General features: G+C 39.5%; 3 protein-coding genes across 5 annotated transcripts in view; 1 reads left to right on the top strand and 2 right to left on the bottom strand.

The window, feature by feature from the left end:
• lrrc75ba (leucine rich repeat containing 75Ba) overlaps positions 1-13,663 on the top strand; it is a 36,237-nt gene extending 22,574 nt beyond the window's left edge. The window contains exons 4-5 of the mRNA XM_059523988.1: positions 10,638-10,980; positions 11,927-13,663. Coding sequence (XP_059379971.1) covers positions 10,638-10,980; positions 11,927-12,160 — 577 coding nt within the window. The 3' untranslated portion in view covers positions 12,161-13,663. The remainder of the gene's footprint in view (positions 1-10,637; positions 10,981-11,926) is intronic.
• A 4,370-nt stretch (positions 13,664-18,033) lies between these two features.
• gpx8 (glutathione peroxidase 8 (putative)) lies at positions 18,034-19,914 on the bottom strand. Of its 3 annotated transcripts, none has more exons than XM_059523544.1 (4): positions 19,652-19,914; positions 19,216-19,508; positions 19,020-19,091; positions 18,602-18,739 (listed from the first exon to the last, which is right to left on the bottom strand). In XM_059523544.1, the coding sequence occupies exons 1-3, from the start codon at positions 19,856-19,858 to the stop codon at positions 19,052-19,054; spliced, it is 540 nt and encodes a 179-aa protein (XP_059379527.1). In that variant the 5' UTR covers positions 19,859-19,914; the 3' UTR covers positions 18,602-18,739; positions 19,020-19,051. The 3 variants fall into 3 exon arrangements, with proteins under 3 accessions (XP_059379526.1, XP_059379527.1, XP_059379528.1); XM_059523545.1 differs by having other exon boundaries at positions 19,247-19,508; XM_059523543.1 differs by lacking the exon at positions 19,020-19,091 and having other exon boundaries at positions 18,034-18,739; positions 19,247-19,508; positions 19,652-19,912.
• Positions 19,915-20,325: 411 nt separating this feature from the next.
• Positions 20,326-25,988, bottom strand: anapc5 (anaphase promoting complex subunit 5). The gene is made up of 17 exons (XM_059523987.1): positions 25,457-25,988; positions 24,998-25,077; positions 24,803-24,906; positions 24,218-24,440; positions 24,061-24,121; positions 23,716-23,817; positions 23,444-23,634; positions 23,229-23,310; positions 22,802-22,894; positions 22,451-22,632; positions 22,081-22,216; positions 21,845-21,919; positions 21,628-21,749; positions 21,438-21,545; positions 21,073-21,220; positions 20,717-20,879; positions 20,326-20,630 (listed from the first exon to the last, which is right to left on the bottom strand). The coding sequence occupies exons 1-17, from the start codon at positions 25,655-25,657 to the stop codon at positions 20,419-20,421; spliced, it is 2,283 nt and encodes a 760-aa protein (XP_059379970.1). The 5' UTR covers positions 25,658-25,988; the 3' UTR covers positions 20,326-20,418.
• Between the last annotated feature and the right edge of the window lie 1,456 nt (positions 25,989-27,444).

The raw sequence follows: 27,444 nt of genomic DNA, 5'->3' as shown, positions 1-27,444 counted from the left end.
CGTCCTCTTCCCCTGGGAGCTGGTTGGTCAGGATGATTGGAGTGGAAGGTGTCGAGTAAGTTAGGATCCAGGATGTCGTTGCGTGGGACCCAGGAACGGTCCTCTGGACCATTTCCTTCCCAGTCCACTAGATATTCCAGTTGTCCACCACGCCGCCGAGAGTCCAGGATGTCACTCACTGCATAGGCTGCGCCATCGTCTAGGAGGAGTGGAGGGGGGGCTTCCGTTTCGCCAGGTTCTGTGGAGGGAGAGACAGAAGGATGGTGAGGTTTAAGGAAAGACACATGGAATGTGGGGTTAATCTGGTATTCAGGGGGTAACTGGAGTTTGTACGTGACCGGATTAATCTGCTGGATGATGGTGAATGGGCCAATGAATCTGGGACTTAGCTTGCGGCAGGGCAGACGCAAGCGGATGTCCCGGGTGGACAGCCAGACCTTCTGACCGGGTTGGTACGTTGGGGCCTCTGATCGGCGAAGGTCGGCTGTTGTTCTACGTCTGCGTAAAGCCCGCTGGAGTTGGTGGTGTGCCGCGTCCCAGACCCTCTCGCTCTCCAGGAACCAGTAGTCGATGGCGGGGACATCCGAGGCTTACCTGACCAGGGGAATAGAGGTGGTTGGTAGCCGAGTACGCACTGGAATGGAGTGAGTCCGGTGGTAGGTTGACGAAGGGAGTTTTGTGCGTACTCGGCCCAGGAGTTCTGGTGGCCGTGACAGAAGGTACGGAGGAAGCGTCCAATCTCCTGAACCTTCCTCTCCGTCTGCCCGTTTGACTGGGGATGGTACCCGGAGGACAGGCTGATGGCCACACCTAGGAGTGAGTGGAAAGCCTTCCATACCCGGGAGATGAACTGGGTGCCTCAATCCGAGACGATATCCTCTAGGATGCCGAAGTACCTAAATAAATAACAGTTCAGCTGTTTCCATGGCTGTGGACAGACCCTTCAAAGGAAGAAGACGACAGGATTTAGAAAATCTATCCACTATGACAAGAATGCAGGTATTGTTATCTGAAGGAGGAAGATCGGTTATGAAGTCCACCCCTAGGAGTGACCACGGGCGATTGGGAACGGGCAGAGGATGGAGCTTACCTGATGGAAGATGGCGAAGGCTTTTGGATATGGCGCAGCTTGTACATCCATTCACATACCTCCTGACATTCGAGGCCATGTTGGGCCACCACAAGTGTTCCTTCAGCAACGAGAGGGTTTCATTGACCCCCGGGTGACCAGTGCCAAGCGATGTGTGATCGGAGTGTATGAGTGGAGTGCGCCGTGTCCTGGGAATATACTGAAGTTCCAGTGGGCAACCCGGTGGGGTGTTGGTGGTAGGCTCGGTAGGAGGAAGGGTCTCAGCGGACCAGGTAATAGGAGAGACGATGACTCTTTCTGGAAGAATGGTTACCGGAGTTTCGGGATTCTCTTCGGGGGCGTAACACCTGGAGAGGGTGTCAGTCTTCACATTTTTCACCCCTGGGCGGTATGAGATGGTGAAATGGAAGCGGGTGAAGAATAACGCCCAGCGGGCTTGTCTTGGATATAATCTTTTGGCCACTCTAAGATACTCTAAGTTCTTATGATCTGTTAGGACCAGAAAGGGGTGTTTGGCTCCCTCCAACCAATGCCTCCATTGTTCCAAGGCCAGTTTGATGGCCAACAGTTCCCGGTTGCCGATATCATAGTCGGCCTCCGCCGGGCTGAGTTTCCGGGAGAAGAAGGCGCATGGGTGGAGGTGACTGGGATTCCCCTGCTGCTGAGAAAGGACCACTCCCACTCCGGTGGTCGAGGCGTCGACTTCCACGACGAAGGGTCGGTCGGGATCAGGATGGACCAGGAGTGGGGCGGTCATAAAGGCCTCCTTAAGGATGTGGAAGGCCTCTGTGGCAGCAGGAGTCCAGGTGAGAGATTTGGGTTTGTTACAGAGGAGACTGGTGAGAGGGCTGGTGATGGTACTGAAGTTTTGTATAAACCATCTATAGAAGTTGGCAAAGCCAAGGAACATTGTTGAGAGCCCGATAATCAATGCATGGTCTTAAACCTCTGTCCTTTTTTCCACAAAGAAGAAACTCGAAGCAGCAGGGGAGGTCGATGGACGAATATAACCCTGAGCCAGCGCCTCCTTGATGTACTCCTCCATGGCCTTCTCCTCAGGAATGGATAGGGGGTATATCCTTCCTTTAGGCACTGGTTCACCCGGCAGCAGATCGATTGCACAGTCCCACGGCCAGTGTGGAGGCAGCTTGGAGGCCCGTTTGGGGCGGAAGACGTCACTGAAGGGGGCATAGCAGTGAGGGGTGGCGACAGTGGCGGCTCAAGAGATTTTCTGTTGCAGGTGCTATGGGGGTGCTCAACACTTAAAAGAAGGTGCTTTAAATTTTGCGGCGTCTCATTATAGAGGTCGCATTGGACCCCCTTTGGTATGCGTACACGCCCGCATTAACTATATTCATTCCGCGACTATATATATATATATATATATATATTCAACGCAAGGGCTATAGATACAACATACATAAGCCTTTCAATGTAAACCTCTGAAAAGCCCTGAAGAGCCCTGAATACAACGGAGCAGCAAACAGCAACAACAGAAGGCAACAGACACACGCTTCGGCCTAAAATGCTCAGATCACGAAATCACACAGCCAGTAACTTACCAACACTAGTCTAATGATGAATCAGCAGTGTTCCTATTTTTGGAGCATTATGCAACTATGAAAAGCCAAGATTTATGCTTCAACCACCAAATTAATTAAATTTGTAACAGCCAACAGAGGGGGAAATCAAGCACTTACCATAGATGTCTTCACAACAAAACAATACGTCTGTTGCTGTGATTGAGTGCGAAGGCATCAATGATGTTATCGCAGTCAAGGGTCCTCGTTCTCTCCGCGTTTATAGCCAAAAGTGCCAGATTACTGGTCCTAGCGTCTCCACTGCTGTTCCTCAGGTAGTTTTTTACACGGCCCAAGCAAGAAAACTGCGTTCACAGCTCACTGATGTGACAGGAAGTGTCAGGGCTATGCATATTAACGTGTACAGGTCCATAAATGCATCTTTATTGCATTAATAAATGCGGCATCCTTGATCACACTGTATTCTAGCCATGAATACTGATCCATCCAACTTTTATTAAAACTTCTCTGCTGATTCCCAAATTGCCGTGTGGGGTATTTTTGAAGGACTGGCCTTCTTGGGCCCTCTTGAGGATGGTTGCTAATATCAGCTGCAGCCCAAACCGTAATGTTAGCATCCTCAATGGCAACCGCCGCCGGCGATTCTCCTCCGTCTTCAAGTTCATCCCCAAGATTTTCTTGTTCCTGGGGCTCTGTGACGACGAGTGGTGTGTCTGCACCTTCACAATCTCGTTTCTCGTTTCTCGTTTCAGGGTGTGACTCAGAACGTGGACGTTTAGGGAGCAAAAAACGATCCATGGTGTATTTTACTTTGCTAAAACTCGCTATCAAAAACAAGCTGAAATGCGTTAAGGTCAAAGGTTTGCGGGGGGCTGCGCCCATTGGACAAAGAAGATCACCTGTTTCGGCCTCATGTTATTAAAGACTAAAAAATATATATATTAAAGTATTATTTGATTCCTATTTTAAAAACATGAAAAAGAATATTCAAACATGACATTAAAATATAAATATAAAAAATTACAGACATTTCTTGGGGGTGCTGGGCAGGTGCTATGACTATAATAGGGGGAGCTGCAGCACCACCTAGCTCCCCCCTGGCACCGCCACTGGGTGGCGATGGATTGGTTTTCCATTGGGCTCTCTATTGATGTGGAACAGACTGGAAGTGGTTCAGGGGAAGGTGTGGCTGGAACTGGACAACCTGAGATGCAGCTCTTGAAACAGGTGTCGCCCCACTTCAGGACTTCACCCGTCTTCCAGGAGATTACGGGGTTGTGCTGCTCTAACCACGGGCGCCCTAGAATCACGTCAGTGGTGGATTCCTCCAGAACCAGTAGATAGATTTCCTCGTGATGGAGTAGTCCGGTTTGGAGGGATATGGGACCCACACTATGACGCACGCCTCTCCTGCTTAACAGTTGGCCAGTGATAGTGTGTTCATTATTATTTGAGTGCAATTAACTAATTTCATTTGATTAATTTCACTGTTCAGTTTTACAGTGTAGGCTGCCTTTTAAAAGCTGTGTGAGACACTTATTTTATGGAAGGGTGCTTTTTATTTAACTTCTTTTGGACTGAAGCACGCAACACCCGCTGACTGCAACGTTAGAGCTCGAAAGATCAAAGACAATTTTTTATATGCCGCTGACTGGAATCATCTGAAAGAAGAAAGTCAGATACACTAGGATGAATTGAGGGTGAGTAAAACACCGCCTAATTTTCATTTTTGGGTAAACTAACCCTTTAATGCTAGCACCTTGTTAAGCTTGACTGCCATTCAACAGTGTAAGTCTTTTCACCGCCAAAACAGAGCAATATCTAGAAACAAAGTCTAAAGATGGTGAAGCTGTATGCACAAAAGTAACAGTTGACTCCACACATGCATTACCATAAAGTCAGAAACCTGTTCATTTTTATGTGTGGTTGTGTTTAAGATGCAGTTAGTTGGTTTGTCGTGCCTCTCATTAGCATAGACAAAACTTAGCTTATTCCTTTGTTCATTTAGACAGATCACTGAATGAGAAATTCATATTTAAATTAGGATTCTGCAGTAATGCTAGAATACATTTTTTTGTGTTTGTGTTAAAATTTGCATATTTGCTTTTTAATGAACAAGCTGTTCACTATTAGGATACACTATGCTGCATTCCTCTTTTCAACTATTTGTGAAAAAAATCAGATTGACATTTTTCTTTTCCCCCAGTAAATTCTTATTGCCAGAGGTATCTGAATAATGAAGCATAACAAAATGTAAATATCCTTCCCTCTTACATCTGTAATTGTGATATGTGTAGTTGTGTAGGACTGTTAATTGAATGAATAATTAATAATAATTAATGCAAAGTCTGCATGTGTAGAAAAAAAAGCATAGACACTTTCTGTAATGTCTAATGAATTGTTTACTTGTTATAAATATATATATGTGTGTATATATATATATATATGTGTGTATATATATATATATATATGTGTGTATATATATATATATTGGCTGCAAATATATATTATTGGATTCTGGGATGGAAGTCTGGGTATTGAGTGAAAAATTTAAAGAGAGAGAGACAAGACGAGGAAAGTACCTTTGAGGCAGAATTAATAATGTAGGTATTTTGCATCATTGATGATTCTGCAAAAACAAAATGGAGTGAGGCTTGAATCAGACATGTCAGGGAAGACTGGAGGGAGAAATCTTTTCAGCTCAAAATCTTGTCTTTCTATTGATGCTTCGATGTTTCAAAAGTCACGTAATTTCATAGACTAGGAATGTGCTGCACAGGGAACAGACATTGGTGGCGTCTGAGTGCAGAATGCTTACTGTCTGTGACTGTACGAAAACTGACAGTAAGGAAAATGAATGTCATTCATAGCTGCTGGTTGCCAAGGAATGTGAAGTGAGCACGAAGTGACAATAATTCAAACTGGCACCTAGTTGCCAGAAAAATAAACGGATAAATGACACATTAAAATTACTTATATTATTCTTTTACCCATCCTGCAGTGGCACAGATGGCAGATTTGTGTTTTAGTTGTTTATAACCTGAAAGTAACACTTCACTATTTGACAATATATATTTTTTTTCTTTCTTTTTAAAAAAATATCAATCAGTTCTTGTTTTGTTTTTTTTTAAGTAAAAATATCTCACATATAAAGTGAGAAGAAAAAATATTGTTTGCAACTGTGGTTCTTAAATGTATCCTGTTTTAAGAATGTTTCAAGGAATAGTTCATGCAAAAATGAAAATTTGCTGAAAATGTGTACTCAACCTCAGGCCATGTTTGCTTCTTCATCAGAAAACATTTAGAGAAATTTAGCACTACATCAATTGCACACCAATGGATGCTCTGCAGTGAATGGCTGCCGTCAGGATGAGAGTCCAAACAGCTGAGAAAAACATCACAATAATCCACAAGTAATCAATTCACCCCAGAGGTTCCATTGGTGAGCAAGTTTTGTTAAGTCACATTAAATTTCACTAAATCTGTTCAGAAGAAACAACTACATAATCTGAGGATGAGTACATTTTCTAAAAGTTAATTTTTGGGTGAACTATTTCTTCAAACCTTATGCTTCACAGCTAGACAAAAAAACTGATTAAGTTTTTTTTATTATTATTATTACTTTTTGCAGTGCTTAAAATGGCTAAATGCATAAATAAATAAATAAATAATTGTTTTAAATCACCAATTTGTTGGTGAAAATCTGAAGCAGGTTTGGAAGGTCAGACTTATCTTATTTTCTCTCAGAAGCACCTCCCTGACTGACTTTTTATCTAAACTGATCCCTGAAGCATCTTCAAAGAACGTCTTCAGCATTTCATCAAAGCACACAGTCTTTTCATGGGCCAACCTATTGCCATATAATCACAGAGATCCCTCAAATGTCACTGTTTAAAGGCAAAGCAGATTGGCTTGTGAGTTAGCAGAAATGAGGCAGCGAGCTTAAAAGAACCACTGTATGTCAAAGTAAAGCCTGTGGATACTCGTATACAGCGCAAGCCCCAGGGGTTTGGACCTGGAGTTATATTTGGCAAATAAATTGAATTTGGGCCCAAACACAGAAGAGTGATGTCACCTGTTACCAGTGATAAGAAAATAGAGGAAGACTGTCAGTGGGATTTCATGAAGATACATCAGCCTTCGAGAGGATTGTAATAATACATTTGCATCTCAATGTGGGTGTATGTGTGTGTATTTTCTTTGGCAAATGAATGTTATTTTGATCTCTGTCCTGTGGTGTGTGTGGTTGCATATATTACAGGACTCCCTATTTCTATTTAAATCTCTTCATTGTTACTGTTACGTCCTTAGGCGTAATTTGTTTAAGGTGTTATTTGTGCAGTATTTAATTATTGCCACTATGTTGAGTACAGTTTGTTTTGGCAGTGTTTTGTCTCTCTAATCTCTCTACACCATCCAAAAGCTTAATGAAGATCACCTGGTTCTGGTTGTCATCAATCACCTGGTTGCTCTGATTGGCTGCTGGAAGGAAGGCTTGTGGATAAAAGCTGAAGACTCCATCTGAAGTATGCCCTTCTTAGCCTTTGCTGCCTCTGGAGACTTTTCACCTGCCCTAGACCATAGCATGTGTGCTAGTTGTCTGTTTACATTGTTGTTGGTGTATACAGTTTGAAACTTTGGAGAGTTGTGGTTTATTTGTTTTTGTACAAGTAAGCTCCCAAGGTTAGACCTTAAGGTCAAAGTTTAATTAATTTTGGAGCCGTAGTGAGGAGGACGCCATTTCTTTTATTGTCCATGTTTTCACCTGTTTTTGGCTAGAAAGGGAGTAAGGTAAGACTTTTGTTGTTTACTTTGGATTTTGTTTTGAGAGATTAGAAAGTACTCCTTTTTGTAAGTTAGATCCGTTATTTTGGCCTGGTCCCCTCCTGAACTTTATTTTGCTCCATGCTAAGCATCTTTCTTTGAGTTTGTTAAATAAACCAAAATTCTAGACCGTGACAAGTCTGTGTGGTTTTCTGTGGCATGCTGGCACAGGAGAGAAGGTCTCCAGGTGGTCAGTAGAAAAGTGGTCTTCTACCTGGTTTAAAAATTTCCTTGTTTCTGCCATCCCTGACCCTAGACCAGGGAGGCACGTAACAGTTACCATGTGACCCAAATCATGAAGACCGTGTCATGTACATCTGTGGAGCTGAGTGATTTTTCAAGTGGATGTATGTCTGTGTTTGCATGTTATTGACCCCGTTTATAGAATCAGGCCGAAATGAAGCACACAGACTGACACATAGATGGTAATATGGATAGAAGACTGAAGTGGGGAGGAACTTTGTTCTTTTGATAGGAGCATCTTCTCTATTCACTTCATTTAATAGGTTAATAAATATGCTTCAAACAGCATAAACATATTTACTTGGTTTTAAAGGTGCAGTATATAATTTTAGTACCGTTACTGGCACCAAAAGAAATTGGGAAAATAATGTCTTACAAAAGGTTTCCTGAACACGCCCACTTGTCTGCACATTGGTCAGCTAAAGAGAAAGCCACACCCCAGACTCACTGGTTGTTATGCTAGTGTAGATCCTCATACAAACTGATCAATGTTTAAATAGCACCACGCAGTCACTGAGAAAATGAAAAAGAATTACACTTTAGAATGCATTAAATAAGAGTACTTCTTATGGAAATAATATACTTAAAGTGCCCCTATTATGCCACTTTTAGGTCCAGCTGCACATTCAATACAATTGAATGGCTTATATTTAACTTTGCATATTACACTGGGAAGAATTTTAATATTGAATTACACCTAATAATAAACATTATTATCCTTCTGTAAAAATAAATGTGTTATTCAAGAATATTAATGTTCTCTTACAATTAAAGGAGCATGTTTTGACTAGTTTAATTTTCAAATCTAAAAAGTAAAGTTTAGTTGAATGTTAGACTTTGAACTAAATATGGATGTCTTAGCAACTGTACAATGAAACTGTTTTGAGAGAGTACAGAAGATTTATTTTGGGTGAGCAGAAAGGCACTGATTCTTTCTGCTGCCTGCAAACATCATCAGAAACAAACAAAACATTTCATAACAGCAGCTTTCACCAGCAGCAGGGATCCGGTTTTCAGTGCGATTTGGCAGAACGATAGTTAACTCTGACTGTGAACCTTACTTGAGAAATTATTTGAGAAGAAATAATACTTTTATCAATCTCTTACATCTAATTAGCTCTAATTTCTTCTCTTCTTACAGACTGTATGTTTCCCACTGCCTCTATTAATAGTATAGTACATCTTACAGTATCTGACTTTTATACACAAAGACATGCCATAATATGCTCATGCATAGACCAATTGGACACTGAAATTGGTGTTAAGAAGTCACTGATTAACTGGTTTGTCTATTTAAGAAATTTACTGGCAAGTCCTATCAAGTCTATGGTAAAGTACATACTAAAATAATATTGTGTGACAACACAACTTTACAGACTCAAGCCATCACAGAAAGAAGCTTCTCAAAATAAATGTATATGCATGTGAAGCCAGACATTTATAGTTTTGCCAAATAACCTCATATCAAAGAGCATGAGGGTAGAAGCGGTGTGGGCTGCATTTCTGCTTGCAATCATAAGCCTACTATGAGATTTTACATCACACGAAAGAGTAAATGAGAAGTCTTTTAATGCTGAAACTTAATTGGGCCTTGCAAATAGACTAATCATACCACATAATGACTCAAAAAGAAGAAACAGAAGGTTCGGTTTGGCATGTCATAATTTGCAATGCATGCAAGAAAGTTCTCTGATTTCTGCAAAAGCTCTCAATGTCAGTTTTTGAAGCTAGAAGATAATATGCACATACACTATAAAAAAAAACGTCACTGAGTGTCATATTTCAAAAGGTATATGTAAACTTTAGATTCTAATATGCACATTTAAAGTACTAATATATACTTTTGAAATACTCTAATATGTACCATTTGGGGGTGGGGGGTAAATAAAGTACAGAGGTGTACGTTTTAGCTTTTGTTCCTTAGGGCATTGCCCAAGTGACGGCTTGGCTGAGTCATTGTACAAAGAATTGCAAAGGACAATATTCACTGAATAGATGTTTATCAGTATTGATACAATGAAGATGAAATTTACATACTGGCAACTCATGTTTCTCACAGGTTGGCAGACATAGATGTCAGACAATAACAAACTATGCGCTCAGTTTATATTTTTTTTCTTTCTTGTTTTATATCTACAGTGTTCATCACCAAAAGCTGCTTCTCTAAAAGAAAAGTTACTTGCTTATGATTGTGCAAAAATCTAATTCCAAAGGCCAAAGATGAGTTTGATAACATTAAATGTTACAACAACTTCAACTTAAGCTTTGACATCTAAATCAACCAATTTTAATTACTGGTCATTTGTTGCAAAGTCCCACTCATTTGAGTGATCACAGTATCCTCATATAGAGAAGCCAGGCTTACAGGTGGGACAAAAATACATGGATGGTGACCACCAGTGTGCATGTATATCTATGCAGTTCCCAAAAATATGTGTTAAGAGTTTTCCAAATCAGCATCCATCTGGGCTCCATTAAAATCTTCCACATATACAGTATATTGACAATAAATATAAAGTATTCTTAAAGCAATCCATACAATGAAATAAGTTAAAGACATTTGTTTTTGATAAAGTATAGCCCACTTTTCTTCATCGCATTATAAAACGAATGCTTATTCTGAATTCTGACATGATTGCAACTCAGATTTGATCATTTTCAGACAAAGACTGTGATGAATGGAAGCACACTCAATGGCATTTCCCAAGCTCTGGCCTCACCACAGCAGCCTTCTTACCCCTGTCCCTGTAATTTAAAGTATTGGAAAGTTCCAGCTCATAGCTGCAAAAAAAATAAAAAAATAAATGGATTTCAATAAAGACCCAAGTATCCAAATTCTCAACCTCTATTTTGTTAAAGCCGAAGCATTTCCTTATTTGTTATTGTTTTCTAATTTAATACCTCTGTATGTAATATAATTTTTTTATTTGGCTTTTCAGTCTTAAAACAACACTTCAGAAGAAGCTCTGCAGTGAATCTGTGGACCTCTCTGGCATCCCTTTATCAACTCGCGACATACAGCACGTGGCGTATTACCTCCAGACCAGTGGGGGTGCTGTGATTTCTGTAGATCTTAGTTTCACTGAGCTCCGGGACGAGGGCCTACGTCTACTTCTGCCCTTCCTGGGTGCATTGCCCAAACTCACAACACTGGCTCTTAATGGGAACCGTCTTACTCTTGGCATCCTTAAAGATCTGACTGAAGCCCTCAAAGACTCCAAGTTCAGTTGTCTTTCCTGGATTGACCTGGGCAACAACGTGGACATATTTACCATGCCACAGGTAAAACAACAGAATCTTAAAATCAATCACAGTCCTCCTTATTGTAATAATTACACTGTGATAAATGATTAATTTTGGGTAAATCACAGTTGTACTGCAAGACTTGATGCCTTCTTTATAAGATGTATGACATGGATTAGCCAAGTAGGACTTCCTTGATGCTTCTTAAGCAATATTTGCTGACGAACAGTCATAGCCCTGCTTTAACCTACCCCTAAAATCCAACCTAACTCCAGCCTTAGGCCGAATCATATTCCTTAGCCTAAAATATTCTTGGCTGATTGTAATCTTGTTCCAAGACATCACGGATGTTGAAACAGGAACTACTTGGAATCTACTTGGGCTAATCAGGTTATGCAAGATAAATATTTGTTTTATATGTTTAAATGTGTCCTGTCTGGATGGGACTAGTTTTCCCTGAGGAGAAAAGCATACATTTGTTAACATTAGTAAGCGCATCAGGTATCCTAAATTAACAATGAACAATACCTTGAACAATACTGGTTCCTGTTCATTTCTACAGTTTACATTTGACATATATTTATAATTATACACACACAAAATATAATGCATTATAAACAAACATCAATTAACGATAATATATTTATAGACTACGTTTTGTTGCATTTTGATTGTTCATGATACCTAATGCATTAACTGATGTTAAAAATGTAACTATATTGTGAAGTGTTACAAGTATTTTTGCTAAATGCTTCTCATTTAATTTGACTTTTGTCGAATACAATAATTTTTAGACCTTAACCAACTTACTTAACCAAAGTAATTGTTAATTACTGCTAGTATCCTGTCTAATATAAGAAATAAATTCAGTACGGAGACTCCATGATTTTCTGTAACACCAACAACCAGACAAAAGACATTCTACAGACATCATCGTAAGTCATTGTAACTCAGAAGTTGTTAACTGTTTCTACTCTGTTCTCAGCCTCTTTTGGTGGCCCTACGGCGACGCTGTAGTCTAAAGAGCAGTCTGCCCACCATCTATGAGTACACAGAGGGTCAGCCCTATTGCTACCGCATGGAGAGCTCCATTGATGAGCCCAGCCACTATGAAGAAGAGGAGGATGAAGATGAGGAGGAGGTAGAGGACCTGGAGCCATGGAGCATCGGGGAACAGAAAAGTTCAGGTAGTTTTACCCTGCATCATTGTGAGAGGTGAACCTATCACAATCATTGTCACCTGACGATGGGATAAAGAAAGAACGGGAGAGCGCAGGCAAGAGATCTCTCTTCTCTCAGTACCTTTTCTCCCAATCAACACTTTTCACCATCTCCCTCCTCCACTGCAGCTCCATGACCTTCCCATTGCGGTTATGTGTGAACCAACAGCAGCGCATTTAAAGAGCCAACTAACCACCTGAACACAGCAAACGGTGAAACACGCTGATTTGAAATGCTCTTAAAGCTTCACCATTGACTTACTGTGTTGGCAGATAATGATCCTGGACTCGAGGTGGGGGTTCATTGGAGGGGCCCACAGAAAGTCACGTAAAAGATGCTTTCTTACGCCACTCTTTGGTCACGAAGAACCAGTGACGGACAGGAAGATTACCAATAAAAAATCCCAGAGTTTGACAGAGTCAGTCAATTGGATGATGCATACCAACGGTGGATTTGAAGCTCTACAGACCTGGCTTTTAAGTATGGTATGGTTGGGAATTTTGTGGGATCTGGTCAGGTTTAGTTGTATTTGTCAGTGTTGCATTGCTGAGGCCGTCTCTGCCGCAGCAGACCGGACCTATCACCACTCTGTGTGTGCTCTACTAATCTCCCAACAAAAGCAATGAAACCAGCTCAACAGACTATACAGCCGACCCACGTCACGTGACGCAAGCAAAACTGCTATGTCAAGACTTTTGCAACCCACCCCCTTTCCAAAATGTTCACTTGTGAATACCCACGCACCACTTGTCGTGTAGTTGTGAATGATTATACAAAAGGTACCGCTGTTGAATTTCCAGCATCTGGTTTTTGTTGTCTGCTAATGATGACCAAAACTATCTTAGAAGACAACAGGTACAAAATGTTGTTGTATGTGAAAGTTTACTGGATGGATTGTTCAGCTTTTTATGTTAACGTCATCTTAAATATACCTCTTAAATATATCTTACTTTGTCAATTCACTGCTGTTCCCTCAATGAAATATGGTGGTTCATTATACTATATTTCTGTATGGTGTATTTTAATATCTCAAGCACATTGATTAATCATGTCTGATCAACTTTACTTAAAGCTTCTTAAACGTTCTTGATATCATGTTCAAAATAACCTTGTCAAAATAACACCCCGTCTATTTTTAAATCTAATTTTGGCAGACAAGTCATTAATGACCAAATAAATGGACCTCGAGATAAAGAGCTAATGATTGTTCCATGGCCTTCGATTACCTGAGCACTTTAGTCTGTGTTTTCATCAGGTTTGTGACTGAAAAGCTTGTTGTAGTGATGTTGTCTTGTAACATGAACGGCTTTATGTCATTCTGAAACAAAAATGAGCCGAAGAAATAGTTACTGTACTAACCAGCACTTGTTGTTTGGGGGTGAAGCTCGGATGATCAAATAGTTAAATGTCAGTATTTTTTATGATATATGTATTCTTTTAAATGTCAGTTGTGTGTATTTGTTTAATGTTGTCTAAATGTTTTCCCAGTTTTGTTGTTGTTGACTTCAGACTATTATATTCAATGTAATATTTCACAGCACGTGCTAATAAGTGTCCGTGTTTAAAGGGCCTAACAAATTCAAATGATGAATTGACCTCTTGTTAAATTTCCAGAACTGAATATTAAATTAATTTGGACTATTTAGTACCTGTGAAAATTTAATTTAGTCTTTGCATTTGCTGTTTGGCTCTGTGTCTAGATCATAACAATTATCTGGCTTGTGATCTGCTTTTCTGGGATGTTTAATCTGCATAAATCTGTTACTCATAAACACCATGATGGTGTCAATACCCCCAATGCTAAGCAAGCTGATACACTCAGTGTCAGATTATTGATAGAGGGCAGCCTATTTGTCATGTCGTTTATGTGTCAGTCTGATTTGGCTTTCTCGGTCCGTGTCATATACTCTGTCCTCTGAATCTGTACTCTAAACAGTTTATAAGATTGACTGTTCAACGCTTCTGGAATAAACTTTTGTTAATAATACCATTGGTGTAGCAAAAAAATACTGATATGGAAAATTGTGTGAATACATTTGATGTGTTGAAAGTGCCTGTGGGAGGCTAAGGTGCTACTCCATGATGGGTGGTGGTGTTAGGATCTGTGACCGCCTGAGGGAATATTACACACACACACACACACACACACACACACACACTTCTGAAATTTAAAAGTAACAGCTGAACAAAATTCTGTAACTTACTCATCCTCATGTCATTCCAAACATGTTTTATATCCTCCAACTGGATGGAAAGTCTGCATATACTACACGATTTCTAATGAAATCTGTTCATGAGTACGTTGAAGCTGTACTAGACCAAATTATTTCGTAAAACCTTGTTTTATTGTTTTATATAATTCATCACCTTGTAAATTTCAGACTGACTTGCATCGGTCACGAGAACCAGTGGCATTTGATGTCCAACCTCACGCGATGTGTCAAAAGTCATTTTGTTCATTAATATTTCTGTCTTTCCTTACTCAAAACTGTTGTCTTCAGAAGACTTGCAATATATCATACAAATAATGTGGAATGAGGGGTTGTTTTAGTTTTTTTTTTTAGTTTTTTTTTGCTTGATGATAGCTTGAAAGGAATGTTCACTATAAACTCTTTCATAAAAAGAAGATTCTCCATATTCTTCATGTGTTCCATTGGGAATAAAATAAATAAATAAATTACTGCAACAACATAAGGGCAGGAAAATACTGACAGAAAACATCCCTGTTATCCTTCTAGAGACATGAAGCAGGACGCAGACGTTCACTTCCACTCAGTTGAGCTTGTATGGTTCTTGTCAGTGTGTGTATATAACTGTGGTTATAACGAGTGTGTGTGTTAAACATCTATAAACAGATCTTCAGCAGTGTGTACACTTGCTTTTGTCACTGTGATCTTAAAAAACAAGAAGTGCAGACTGTTCTGCTCTGTTACATGGTTATATAAACGGTGAATGTGTAACAGCTTTCGAGATATTCCCATTGAGGCCTTGGGAATTATGCATGTCATGGTCTGTGTTGGTGTGACAAGCATACAGACAGACTCAGGTTACTGCAGAAGAAATAATACCAGAGTCCTGGTCTGCCATCCCATGGCTAAACAAAACATAAAATATAAGAAATTATAGATCTTAATGAATATGAATTTTACCACTTTTTTTTTTTGCTTGTTCTTAAAAGTATAATTCATACACACAGTATTTGTCATTAATTAGGCCACTCATCTTCATGTATCACTAACAAAAGCACCATTAAAGTAACAAAAAAGCAGCCCAAATGACACATTCTAAGTATTGAGACACACAAGGGCTTTGTGTGATGAACAGACTTAAATGTGAGCCTTTATGTGATATGCAGTGTACAAGCTTGTGCCACCTCTTTTGCGATAACCACCTGACTGTATGACTTACAAAACAATACAAAACCATCCATTAAATGTTCAAGGTAATCAACCTAGCATTGCACCAATGCAAAAAAATGAGATCATTTGTATTTTATATAAAATATGTGTTTTACACAACATATTGGAATCTACAGCTAAAGCCATACCTGAAAAAGTTATGTTCCAAATTTAAGGTTGATATCTCAAAAAATGAGCCTTTAGTCAAATTTTGCTTGGGAGCAGTAACAAACTTTTGCACAAGCACCAAGCTCCATTGGTGAACAAAGACGGATGCACCCATTTCCATTTATGACCTGAGTGATCTGAACACAATACACAATATTTATGAAGAAGACATCATATTCAGAAGTATTATGGGGAGTTTGTCACTATTTGATTTGAATTCAACTTCTAACAAACACAAAGTACCTGCTGCGTAAACCTTGTTTGTTAAAGTTCGAAAATAGAATTCAATAAAATATAAATATATACCATTTTTAAATATAAATATATAGCAAGGGACATTTTAGCTTAGTTTGTATGATTTTATTGACATTCCAACAAGGAAATATTTTGCATGTAATTTTGATTCATTATGCTCAGTCCTGAAGGCTCCCATGGTGTCTTATGCCCAGCTGTGCACATCATGGGGTCTTCTGTGCCCTCAAAGCAAACGGGGTCCTTTTGATCAGAGCTCACAAAATGTCAGAGCACAGTCAGGCAGCGGTAACCCCACCAGGATGAACTTTGAAGCTTAAGAATGTACGCCTTCACTTGTCCGGACACTTGGTACATTTCGTTCAGAGGACGTTTTTTCAGCTCAAATAACAGCGTGATGGATTGGCTGGGTCAAGCTGAATCTGTTAAACATGAGAGCAGGGAAGGTGATTGCTACAGAGTTGGCAGAGACGGACAGAATCATTACTCTGTTCTCTGCAAAGTCTCTTTGCCATTTGTGCCTCTACTGTCACATTAGTCAGAAGGATGAAGAATGAGTGTACAAGGGCTGTCGCTGTCTAAGATAACTGCTTTTGGCCCTTGGAGAAAAATATAGCTAGAACAAATCTAATTATTCATTTAAAAATACACAATCTTGGCAATAGACAGAAGCAACAGGTAAACAAAGGAAAACTGGATAATATTTGTCTCTTAAAAACTGACAGATACATTGTAAACACGGCATCTATTTTTGAATGTTAAACCTGGCAACCAGGCAACCTGAAAGCGAGAGAGAAATTTGTCATGTTGAACGATTTTGCCATCTAGTGGACATGTGCAAAAATACATTATTGGAAAACTGTCAAAACTGTTGATAAATCAGCTACACTGTAAATAAATAAATAAAGACTGCTGTGATTAGTTATCCCAACTTTAAATTCAACATTAGAATAAATAAATGTGTTTCACCTTAAAGCAGGGGTCTTCAAAGTTTTTCAGGGTAAGGACCTCTTAGGTGACAGACATGGAGCAGGGACCCTCGATACAAAATATGTCAAGCAGAGCTACATATTAAGCATACAGCCTTACATATTAAAATAATCTAACCATATTATTATTATGAATAAATTATATTGTTATATGTATTACGTTAAGACAACAGATAAGAGCACATGCATCACTGCCTTTCTGTCTCTTTACTTTTTATTGTTAAAATTGAGATTTATGCATCATCAGATGGGCATTTACATTTACCTGAAGTTTATTAAACATATGTTGTGGTGCTCTCGTGGACCGGAGAAGAAGAAGCAACTCTTGTGAATGAGTTGGAGATTGAAGTGGAAGAAAAGAAAATGCTAGTTGTTATTTATTTTTTATATTTTTTGGCACACAAAAGCATTCCCCTTGCTTCAGAAAATTACAGTTGAACTACTGGAGTAACATGGACTACTTCTGTTATGTTTTTACTACCTGGGCCTTCAAAGTGAAAGTTGCTTAGGCTGCCAATGGAGGGACAGAAACCCCTCTGATTTTATTTAAAATAAATAAATGCGGTTGAATCACTGATGCCAGATGGAGTATTCTGAAGATGCTTTTCTTACTTGTCTGGACTTTGACAGTGTATTTTACTTGGCAGTCTATGGGACACAGTCACAAGCCTCCCGGTTTTCATCCAAAATATCTTAAATTGTGTTCTGAAGACGAATAAAGCTTTTACGGGTTTGGAATAACAGGGGGATAAGTGATTAATGACATAATTTTAATTTTTCAATTTTTTTGGTGTATTGATTACCATTTGCACAGTTTACTACAAACACCATGGTTAAACTATGGTTATTGTAGCAAAACCATGGTTAATTTGTAGTTACCATGGTTTAACTATAGTAACTAAGTGTTTTTTGTTTTTTTTTTTTTTGGGTTATTTGTTGTAAAACCATGGTTAATTTTCATAAGGGAAGTTCTTAAATAAATGCATAAATCAATAGTAAAAGATTTCCATATATATTTTCTTGGTCTTCAAATGCTAAAATGTACAGTTTATCAAATCTCAAAGCATTGTTCATGACTTTTATTCAACAGGAATCATAACCAAAGACAATGACAGGAAAAATGTTGAAGTGTTAAGAGTAAACATCAAGTAACGGCCAAGATGAAATAATACTTTAATGAAGGAACATTACTTCTGATCCCATGCTAATCTCAATTCGGCGTGTGCAAGTGTAACTCAATATGCATTAATCCGTAGTACTTTCCGTTCATTCCAAAAGAGCAACGTATGCAATTATGGACTTGATAAATGTTCAGTGGTTTTCAGGTCACATGCCAGAAAAGTAGTTTGAAACATTTGCATGGTTGATTCTTTAAATAATCAAGCTGATAAAAACAGATGCTGGTGTTTTGTTTTTCAGTATCATACTTCCTTTAACAAAAATATGAATTATTGCTAACATTAAAACACATACAAGCCCACAGACAGGCCTTAACTGATACTTGATCTTCTGCCATTCACATTTACCATAATAACACACGTAGCAGATCTATACGCACTTAAACGTGCACAATGATTCACTTTGAGTCTCTAAGAGATTGTGCACATCATAGTTCCTGTCTCTTCTTCAGGATAATATCCCGCACAAGCGCTGTGGCTTCCTTTCGGATGTCATCTATGGGCTCCTCCGGCTTCCAGAACCGCACCACCTGGCCCTCGGGACTCACCAGAAACTTCCAGAAGTTCCATTTCGGGATTCTCTGTACTGAATCTGGAAATTTAGAAAAATATTTTAAACTGCGGTTGTTGCTTTAGAGGCTGTTATGGTTTGCTTCTCAATGGCCAGGGCTGTATTCAATTTACAGCATCTGGAACAAAACTTTGCTCTAAATGATCTAAAACCCCACCTCAGGCTGTTGTTGCGTGTTGTTGTTATATTGTTTGGTCTGCTTGTTTTCTTTAGATGTACTTTTATGTTTATGCATTTGTAAAGTATTTTGAACACTGGCTTGTGTGTTATAAAGTAAATAGTCTTATTATTAATGACTCACTATTAGTAGTAGCAACGGCTGATCAGAGGCTGTCATAATTGAGGCGACCATAAGAGGTCGCCTTTCCCCGCTCTGAAGAATAAAACAACTTTATATAGAAAAAAATATGCCTGGAAGTTTCAAAAACATCGTTCTCATGATATCTTTTTTTTTTTTTTTTTGGTTTAAAACATTAATTTTATTTGTAAAAACTTACCTACTGAAGGTTATTCTCAGGTAAAACCTACCTGTGATGAATCTGAAAGCGGGCTCCGCCTCAGACCCCATAATTTTGATCTTGCTGAAGATGGGGAATGTCACGCCGTAGTTGGATTTGGCAAAAGCCTCGATTTCTCGGCTGGTACCTGACTCGGTGTCACCGTATTGCGAGCAGGGGAAGGCGAGCACGTTAAAATGTGACGTGCCGAGCTCTCGGTGAAGCTCCTGCAGAGCCCGGTAATTCTGCTCCGTTAACTCGCTTCCACTCGCCACGTTTACAACCAGAGAGACCTATCATCAGAGACAGCGAGACCTCCAGTGAAAATACCGCTGTACGGGACGCATTTGTTCAATAATCCATTTCCAAAAGCCTCACAAATTATGTTAAACTATTTAAAACAAAACTTTTGAGCCTATGAGACTGCATAACTTACTTTCCCCCGATACTTCTCAAGTGAGACTGCCCTGCCTCTCGCGTCCTTCACTTCATACGAGTAAAAGTCATTGGCTTTTCGCGACTTTGACAGTTTACTCTGCAGAAGGTACAGTGAGCCCATGCACACGGCCACACTAAGCAATACCTTGATTAGTCCTGATCTAGAAGCAGACGATTTGGTGGGGTATCCCCCGAGAGCCTCCATGATGGAGGATAAATATGAGGAGGAATCCGGGTGAAAAACTTTTTCTGCAGCCAGAACGGGCGTGTCGAAGCGTAGGGCTGTATGGCAAGCTGTTTTAACATTTAAAACATTACTAGCATTTTCACGCTACTAGTACTTTTTTTTTTTTTAGATACAAGTATCTTTCCATCAAGTACTAGTTCTGAGTAATTAGCTACTAGTGTTTATTGTTTAGGTACTAGTGTATTTTGTAAAGTTACTAGTACTAATTCCAGTAGTGACTAGTATTTAATTATACTTGTTATGAAACATTAAAACTACTACTTATTTTTAGTTACAAGTAAATTTTAGACCAAAGACATACTGGACATTATAGATATTAATAGGAATCTGCCCCTTCAGTTTGAATAAGCATGACATAAAAAATTTTTGTTTTTGCAAATTAGCTTCCCTCATACCACATGTATAATAAAACGGTCAGAAATTAATTTTTACATACACAGAAACATTTATTTCCTTTATGCACACGGTACAGGCAACAGTGTTTGGTGTCGTTCATGAACCGCAGCAGCTGAGGTTTCCTAAAGATGATTGACCACAGTCATCCCGGACGATGGGAGCTCCTGATCCAGCAGGCGGAAGAGCATGGAGCATTTGTTGCGCTGAGAGCTGTTTCCTAGAGTGTGATGCAGGCGTGCCTGTAGGTAGTGTATGTCTCTTATACGCTCCTTACAGTCAAGCTGAGAGAAATACACAGCTGCCTCATCCAAAGTGTGCACGGCTTGTTCCAGTCCTGTAAGAAAGGAAAATAATCACGTAAACGTATGAAGCTTGAAGCGAATACAGTGAGCTGGATGACAAACATGACTCGGGCAATACCAGTCAGTCTGTGTTCCTGTGCAGCAGCTCCTGCTAAAGCCATCTGACAGCGAGCGGCCAGCAGCAGAGCTCTGCCCTTGTCCATCAGAGACCCGTGAGCCAAAACTGACTCCAGCACGTCCTGCACCAGCACAAGAGCCTGCTCAGGGATCCCCAACATCAGCTATGAACAGAGATGAGCAATATCAGATCAATATCTTAGTGGACAATTATACTATTTTCTTATCTTCTTAGAAAAAAAAAAAAAAAAAGGTGTACTTAAAACACTTCAATGACTAGGTGAAATCAAGGATATGGGAGATGTTTTGTGAGCATTTGCATTATCAGGAGTCTCGTGTTGGTGTATGTTGGTGTACCTGTGTAAATGCCAGGTGTAACAGCGTCTCTGAGGTCAAGCTCTGGAGGTTGTGTTGGCGTGACAGAGCAAGAGCCTGTAAGAGTAACGGCAGAGCTGTCGCGAAACCAGACGAGTCCCAGTGAAGTTCTGCCGAGGCCAGCATCACCCTGCCACACAAACACACTGAAGAGTTACAAACAAACAACAGAACAGAAAAGTGCACGTTCAACAAGATTTCAAATATATCAGCTATTTTTTAAATTACAGATTTTTTGTTGTAATTATAAATATGGCCAGCAATAACTGGAGTGAAATATCAAACAGAGTTGAATCTTGAAACCCACATATCTAATACAATCCCAGGGTTTCCCCAAACACACACACCTGATGGACATCTCTATGTTCTTACTCTTCTCACACTGCTGCTGCAGCTGCTGGAGAATCTGAGAGGCTTCGGTCGCTTGATTCAGAGCTTTCAGCAGCTGCGCTTTCCTGAACAGACCAGCACATCAGCAATCACTTGTACATTTTAATCTACTAAAAAGAATAGAACATCTGCAGTTATCTACAGTACCTGTACAATCCCTCGGTGCTGTTTAAGGCTGAGATAGCTGTGACATGGGGCTCAGCCATGTGATATTTCCCATCATTCATAGCCTTCTCAAATTGAATTTTCAGATCACACAACATCCAAAGCTGTTAGAAATAGAAAAAAGAAGAAGATAAAACATACTTAATTGGAGCTGCTGATCCATGTTTGATCAAACCTGTATATTGTTCATCAGGCTTACTTTGGCATGTTGGGTGTGAGGAGGAAACTGCTGCTTCAAGTGTTTCATGATGTCACTCACAACAGCATAAAGACCCTGTGGGTGGAAAAAAACAAGCGAAAACATGCTAAAATCTAGAATTCAACACAATACATGAAATCAAGCTTATGCACCAAGAAGCATTTGCATTCATGTACTTTCATTTGTGTTTATGTACTTTTACTTGTGTTCATGTAGTTTTGTGGGAGTTCAGGTACCTGCTCAGCGTGTAGTTCAGCCAGATGGCAAAGAGCGACGGCAAAGGCCTCAGTGTTGTTCTGCTGCACACTAAAGTTCACCGGCTCCAGACTGTTCATATTCAACAGGAGCTGAGCCTGCTGCCGGGCCATAGTGCTACAGAGAACACAAATCATTTCAGCTTAAATCAAACCTGACAAACTGTAGAGTTGTGGCGCTAATATCAATGCTGAATGGAAGCGTGAGCCCTAACAGTCTATTTAAAGATGCCGTCTGCATATGACAGTAAAAGCAAAACTGGAATTGTTCTCATTTCACAATTCTCATTTTTCATAAAAAGGAGTTCCTTTAAAACACAACAGAAGGCATCCAGAATCTGTGTTTTCTGACCTTTTGCCATACATCCTCCATATAGAGGTGGTCTGTGCCAGACTGATTTCTATCAGCTCTGAGAGGCTTTGCTTCCAGTGCATGATGTCGGTTCCTCGCAGGGCGTCCAGCAGCTTGTTGGCCGGCATGCCCTGCTTTGCTCCCTGCTGGACCAGAGACTGAATGCCTAGAGATGCCAAATACTGCAAAACACCACAGGGAGCGTTAATTATTTACTTCATGGTATAATGACCTTGCCAGAGATTAATACGCAGTCATTTATTGTGCCGAATATCATTTGTTATTGTCTTCTTGCTTCACATTCTGAAACACTGCCGTTTAATGAATAAGTCACTATTAATAGTTACTTACAGGGAGACAAAAGTGAGCTGCAATTTTCACAGAGTCTTCAGTTAATACCACACTATCAGATCCTTTCATCTGTTCCAGTGTGTAGAGCCAACTCTAAAATCCAGAAAAAAGAAAATATCCGAATACAGGACAATCTGTCTGACATCATATTTAAAACACAATTTGATATTAAATCATTTATTGAAATAAACACTCTACATTCTAAGGCTTTGCTTCACTTGTCACATTGAAATCAATTGATTTTAATGATTAATGTTTTATTTTACATTTATTTAGATAAACGGTAAATCATTTGAATATTGACTATTTGCTGGTTATTAGCCGTGAAAATAATCATCAGCTTATCAGTATCAGCCTGATTTTAATTCTAATGAATCCCTACTGAATATATTAATGATGAAAGAGACCCCCGAGAAACTGTTCCTACCAGACAATGTTGAAGACACACATGGTCATTTGCTTCCTGTGCAATGCGGATCGCTTCCTGTAGAGCCAAATCAGCCTGTTGACTGCACAAACACAAACACGGAAAGCAGTTTCACTCACAGAACAACAGAACTGCTGCTTCATTTCCCACCAAAAATGAAATGCTCCTGACACAATCCAGTGCTTTAAAACATAATCTGGAAAACTAGTACGCACTAGTGTCCGAAGCGACAGTGCAAGGTTGCCAGATTCAGGACAGCATAGCGCAAACTGCGGCCATAGCCTTCCTCTCCATTGCTCTTCCCCTCTCCACCGGAGAGAATGAGGCGGTCAAAGTAGTGCAGGAGGCTGTGAGTGGAGATGTAGATATCCTGAACTCGAATGCTGTTCAGATAGCTGAGGTAATGCTGTGGAGAGACAGAGAGAGGCTCCCTTAGATTAAAACCAGATTAATCATTGTTTCCTTGAAAGAAAGGATTTCAGCTTACAGCTTCAGCAAAGTCAGGATTGAATTTGAGAATGTTGTTGAGCTCGTCCTGTAGTTTAGCCGGCGACATGGCCTTGTTTTCATCATTCTTAAGGAGGTACGCCTGAGGGAAAAAAACATGGGGGCAATCATATGGTGTAAAATGTTCATAAAAGTCAAGTCTCTTTGAGGATATAACAAACCAGGGTTAATCAATCAAGGTTTAGGGCAAAAATGCCCCCTGAATTCAAGATAGTGAAAAAAAAGCCCTTTAAAATAAACTAGATTAAATAAAACAACACATTTAATAAAGTTATCAAAATAAAAATAACCCCTACGAGAAAAAAAAATCCTGACTGTCACAAACCTGTCGTGCAAGGAAGTATTCTGCTTGTTTTTGAGATAAAGGACCTCGGCTCTCGTCAGATCTGATGAAAACAGAAAAGAAACACCTCAGTCATGTCCATTAAATGAATACAACCCTGATTCCACTAATAACACAAGTAACACGCTATCCCTCTGACCTCAGTTCGGACTGGTGAAGAGACACTGTGTCCAGCTCGTCTTTGTCTATGTGGTCAGCGCTGGGATCCTCATTGCTCGTCAGCTCCATGTCTTCTGTGGGCAGAGCCGACAGTTCAGGCTGACTGCCACGATGGCAGTACTGCTGCAGGGACTTGTACAGCTTATACACCTGACTGAAGGACAGTTTGTTGTAGGCCAGCAGCATCTGACGCATGAACAGACCTACAAACAGAGAGAGAGAGATCAATGGTTCAGGGGGCAGATTCACAAAATAGTCTTAATGATGTTCTTCTTAACTACTATTTTAATGTTCTAACATTTATTAAAATTAAAGAGAGTTTGTATCATTGCTTCGTAGCTTGAACAATGAACAAACATATTGTTGAGATTGAACATTTTACATTTATTGGATAAGTCAAGAACATCTCATGAGTATGGGGGGAAAAAAAAATATTAGAGAACTTTTTAGGAATAATTGCACACATATAGATGTCTTATATTATAATCGAACATATTCCTATACATTTTTCATTAATCTGGCCAGAGAAATTAAATTGGGCAATATTAAAAGCAGACATTCATACCAACAACACTAGTTTTGAATGCCTCCGAGTCACTGAAAGCACTGGGCAGGATGGTAAAAAAGTGCTCCATGTCCTGCAACTCTCCATCAGCCATCAAAAACAACCTGAAAAACACAAGGCAATGGTTTTATAAACAATTCGTACATAAAATTAGCTCAAAAGCAGAACAGTTGTTTATTAAGAGAAGATACATACCTGTGTTTCACAGCATTGACCATGCGAAGACAGCACTCCTCTACTATCTTCAGAAACTGCTCCAGAGTCAAATCTGGACCCTGATCATCACAAACATAAATCACACATGTGCAGTATAACTTTCTCTAGAAAAACATAACACATGTGGGTGTACCCTTGACACTGTCGTGCGTTAATTAATATTACCTTTAAAGTAAACACATTTTAAATGTACTAAATTGCAACTTCATCATTACAAATCTGTAATACATTTAAATACATGACACTCAAGTTTCAATAGAAAAATAGTTAACATAAATGCTTGTAAGTACATGCAGCAAGACAACAGAATTATGAATATTATATACGTTTATGTATCAATAATAAAGATGTCAAAAAGCACTCTTAAATCAAATTATTGCATTTAATATAAATGTAAACTATAATAGATTTAAACTACGAACACTAAAGTATTATTACCTGTTGTAAAGGCAGGATGAGTTTATTCAGGCGTCGTCTGTCCAGAAGCGCCATTGGTTTGGTGGTGGACATCTCGTGCAGTAAAGCTAACACTGAGATCTTATATGGAGTGACCCAATCCTTAATCCCGAAGATATTGGCATGGACCACCCCATTCGTCATCATGGGGTTGAAATACAAACTTTCATGCACACTGGCCATGGCCTCTCTGGACTTATATTCCTCAAGGATCAGCTAAATTAAATGTATCGGTGCAGTAAATTCTTTAGTTTAAAAACGATAATAACTTTGCTGTTATGGGATAAGCTAAACTAATCTAGCCTACATTATATTGGTGACAAGGTGAAACATCAACGGCGTTTCAGATGCAATAGTGGCACTTTGAAACCTTTCTTACGTGTGGAAATCTATAATAATAACTAGGTTCGATGTGTTAGGTTAGTAATCATATTGAACATATTGACACGGATCCTTTGCTAACCATCTGACGGAGATGTTTCTTCAAAATACCCTCCAGTTCCGTTTACGTTTCAGGGCGCAGTGGAGAGCACGAACGAATCGATTCTGCGATTCAGTTCTTTGAATCGGTTCTTGTGAACATTTCCCTTCAGTGAGTCGCTGAACTGTTATCGAGGATAATTGCGAGTCTGATATGTGCGAAAAAGGCGGTTCGTGGTTGAATGAACCTCGAGACCGATTTAATTTGAACTGGATGAATCGTTTAAAATAGTATTAATTTTTTTTTAACCCAGTAGCCCCTCACTGCAGAACACAAGATCCGACTCAAAAGAAGTATTAATTCACGAGTCGGACTGTTACGCTTCAGGACGCGAGACAGAGCGCTGATAAATCGATTCCCGTGGGCTCCTCGAGAACACGCTCTGACAATAACGTATCTATTTATTTACTAACATACATCTTATTATAATTTGACATACTTTAAAGGAAATTATATCAATATTCCTGAGACAAATATATGTTAGATTTTATTTAGTCGTTGAATCAGGTATGAGTAAATAATGAAGAAAACTATTTTCCTTTAACATACAGCAGAGGTAGCCAATGTACAGAATATAAATGAGGCATGATCATAGACTGGGAAGAATCTCTGAATGACACTGTACAGGTGCTGGTCATATAATTAGAATATCATCAAAAAGTTGATTTCACTAATTCCATTCAAAAAGTGAAACTTGTATATTATATTCATTCATAACACACAGACTGATATTTTTCAAATGTTTATTAAATGTTTTATAGGAAAATCCCAAATTCAGTATCTCAGAAAATTAGAAAGGCCATTTAAATGGTCTCTCAGTCTAGTTCTGTAGGCTACACAATCATGGGGAAGACTGCAGACTTGACAGTTTTCCAAAAGACGACCATTGACACCTTGCACAAGGAGGGCAAGACACAAAAGGTCATTGCAAAAGAGGCTGGCTGTTCACAGAGCTCTGTGTCCAAGCACATTAATAGAGAGGCTAAGGGAAGGAAAAGATGTGGTAGAAAAAGGTGTAAAAGCAATAGGGATAACCGCACCCTGGAGAGGATTGTAAAACAAAACCGATTCAAAAATGTGGGGGATATTCACAAAAAGTGGACTCCAAATGGAGTCAGTACTTCAAGAACGACTACGCACAGACATATGCAAGACATGGGTTTCAGCTGTCGGATTACTTGTGTCAAGCCACTCTTGAACAACAGACAGCTTCAGAAGCATCTCGCTTCAAAAAGTACTGCTGAGTGGTTCAAAGTTATGTTCTCTGATGAAAGTAAATTTTGCATTTCCTTTGGATGTCAGGGTCCCAGAGTCTGGAGGAAGAGAGGTGAGGCACACAATCCACATTGCTTGAGGTCCAGTGAAAAGTTTCCACAGTCAGTGATGGTTTGGGATGCCATGTCATATGCTGGTGTTGGTCCATTGTGTTTTCTGAGGTCCAAGGTCAACGCAGCCATATACCAGGAAGTTTTAGAGCACTTCATGCTTC

The sequence above is a fragment of the Carassius carassius genome, chromosome 34 (genome assembly GCF_963082965.1).
Source record: "Carassius carassius chromosome 34, fCarCar2.1, whole genome shotgun sequence".
Lineage (NCBI taxonomy): Eukaryota > Metazoa > Chordata > Actinopteri > Cypriniformes > Cyprinidae > Carassius > Carassius carassius.
The sequence above is the reverse complement of the archived record's forward strand: the minus strand, read 5'-3'. Positions and strand labels throughout refer to the sequence as shown.

Excerpts from the sequence above, each read along its gene's own strand:
- gpx8 (XM_059523543.1), bottom strand. The coding sequence starts at position 19,858 with ATGGAGGCTCTCGGGGGATACCCCACCAAATCGTCTGCTTCTAGATCA. Across the intron at positions 19,509-19,651 it reads TTGAGAAGTATCGGGGGAAA|GTCTCTCTGGTTGTAAACGT; the intron begins GTAAGTTATGCA and ends CTCTGATGATAG. Across the intron at positions 18,740-19,246 it reads CGCTTTCAGATTCATCACAG|ATTCAGTACAGAGAATCCCG; the intron begins GTAGGTTTTACC and ends CTAAATTTCCAG.
- anapc5 (XM_059523987.1), bottom strand. The coding sequence starts at position 25,657 with ATGGCCAGTGTGCATGAAAGTTTGTATTTCAACCCCATGATGACGAAT. Across the intron at positions 22,217-22,450 it reads TGGAGGATGTATGGCAAAAG|CACTATGGCCCGGCAGCAGG; the intron begins GTCAGAAAACAC and ends TGTTCTCTGTAG. Across the intron at positions 21,546-21,627 it reads AGCACCGAGGGATTGTACAG|GAAAGCGCAGCTGCTGAAAG; the intron begins GTACTGTAGATA and ends TGGTCTGTTCAG.